This window comes from Antrostomus carolinensis, unplaced genomic scaffold (assembly GCF_000700745.2).
Source record: "Antrostomus carolinensis isolate BGI_N321 unplaced genomic scaffold, ASM70074v2 scaffold29342, whole genome shotgun sequence".
NCBI classification, from domain to species: Eukaryota; Metazoa; Chordata; class Aves; order Caprimulgiformes; family Caprimulgidae; genus Antrostomus; species Antrostomus carolinensis.
This window is the reverse complement of record NW_010298041.1, coordinates 1-1,891: the sequence shown is the minus strand read 5'-3', so window position 1 is coordinate 1,891 and position 1,891 is coordinate 1. Positions and strand designations below refer to the sequence as shown.

The window sequence follows — 1,891 nt, the reverse complement described above, 5'->3', positions numbered from 1 at the left end:
CCTCCTTCTCCTCCTCCTCCTCCTCCTTCTCTTTTTCTTCTCCCCCCAGGTTTGGAATCTGGCCAACTGCAAGCTGAAGACCAACCACATCGGGCACACGGGCTACCTGAACACGGTGACCGTCTCCCCAGACGGCTCCCTCTGTGCCTCTGGGGGCAAGGTACGTGTCGAGACGAGACCTGGGTGTCCCACCCCCTGGAGATGAGGGAGGTCCTGGGTGTCCCACCAGCTGGAGATGAGATCTGGGTGTCCCACCAGCTGGAGATGAGACCTGGGTGTCCCACCAGGTGAAGATGAGGTCCTGGGTGTCCCACCAGCTGGAGATGAGATCTGGGTGTCCCACCAGCTGGAGATGAGACCTGGGTGTCCCACCAGGTGAAGATGAGGTCCTGGGTGTCCCACCAGCTGGAGATGAGATCTGGGTGTCCCACCAGCTGGAGATGAGACCTGGGTGTCCCACCAGGTGAAGATGAGGTCCTGGGTGTCCCACCAGCTGGAGATGAGATCTGGGTGTCCCACCAGGTGGAGATGAGATCTGGGTGTCCCACCAGCTGGAGATGAGATCTGGGTGTCCCACCAGGTGGAGATGAGGTCCTGGGTGTCCCACCAGCTGGAGATGAGATCTGGGTGTCCCACCAGGTGTAGATGAGACCTGGGTGTCCCACCAGCTGGAGATGATGAGGTCCTGGTGTCCCACCAACAGCTGGAGATGAGGTTCTGGGTGTCCCACCAGCTGGAGGTGTCCCACCAACAGCTCCATCTCATTCCTGTGGGCTCCATATCTTGGTCATCACTTGAGTTGGGTGGTAACAACCCAAAGATCTGACTTGATTTGATGGTCCTGGGAGTGAAGACGTTGGCCAAGATGTTCACTCAGTTCCAGGAACCTTCTTTAGATCTTCAATTTCAACCCTTGATGGAAAAAAAGCCCCTTTTGGGGTGGAAAAAAAGGTCCTTTTGGGGTGGAAAAAGGTTCTTTTGGGTGGAAAAAGGTTCTTCTTCTGCCCCCCAGGATGGCCAGGCCATGCTCTGGGACCTGAACGAAGGCAAACACCTCTACACCTTGGATGGAGGAGACATCATCAACGCTTTGTGCTTCAGCCCCAACCGCTACTGGCTCTGTGCTGCCACCGGACCCAGCATCAAGATCTGGGTAGGTCACCTCTTGGTCCTCACCTCCATCTGGGCAGGGTTCCTCCAGAACTCAACTTCTCCTCCAGCTTTTGGGTTGAGTTTGAGTTTGGAATCATCTTCATGGTGGATGAAGGTCCTGGCTTTGGTTTTTTTCTCTCTCCATTGGGATTTGTCCTCTTGAAGAACCAGGAGGAGGATTGTCCTTCACCAGGGTGCCCCTTGGTATGGTCTCTTGGCCAAGGGGGGAGGGTTGGTGGTGGCCACCAGGCTGTGATGAAACACTTCAGTGCCATCTGACTTGTGTCTCCATGTGGAAATCCAGAGGCTGTTTCTGAGCAGTGGATCCCTCAAGACCTTCCAACCTTGGGTTGGGTTCAAGTGAGGACATTTTCTCTCTGTAGAACTTCTTCCTTCCTTCATCTTCATCATCTTCTTCTTCTCCTGTAGGACCTGGAAGGTAAAATCATCGTGGATGAGCTGAAGCAGGAGGTGATCAGCACCAGCAGCAAAGCTGAACCACCCCAGTGCACGTCCTTGGCCTGGTCTGCAGATGGACAGGTAAAAACCATCTTCTTCTCCATGTTCCCACCATCCCCAACCTTGGGGGACCATCAGGACACACTTGGTGTCACCTCCACCATCAAGAGCAAGAACTTCCTTGGGGTCCCTTCTCAATCTTTGATCTCCCCAACATCTGAAAGGGGTTGTGGTGTCTCCATTGGGATCTGTCCTCTTGAAGACCAGAGACCCTTGTCCT

General features: G+C 54.5%; 1 protein-coding gene across 1 annotated transcript; it reads left to right on the top strand.

Moving 5' to 3' along the window:
• Positions 1-49: 49 nt before the first annotated feature.
• On the top strand, positions 50-1,780 carry RACK1 (receptor for activated C kinase 1; the record flags this gene model as incomplete). The annotated part of the gene is made up of 3 exons (XM_010162324.2): positions 50-160; positions 1,013-1,153; positions 1,582-1,780. Coding segments are annotated over 3 exons (451 nt in total), but the record flags the coding sequence as incomplete, so codon positions are not given.
• Between the last annotated feature and the right edge of the window lie 111 nt (positions 1,781-1,891).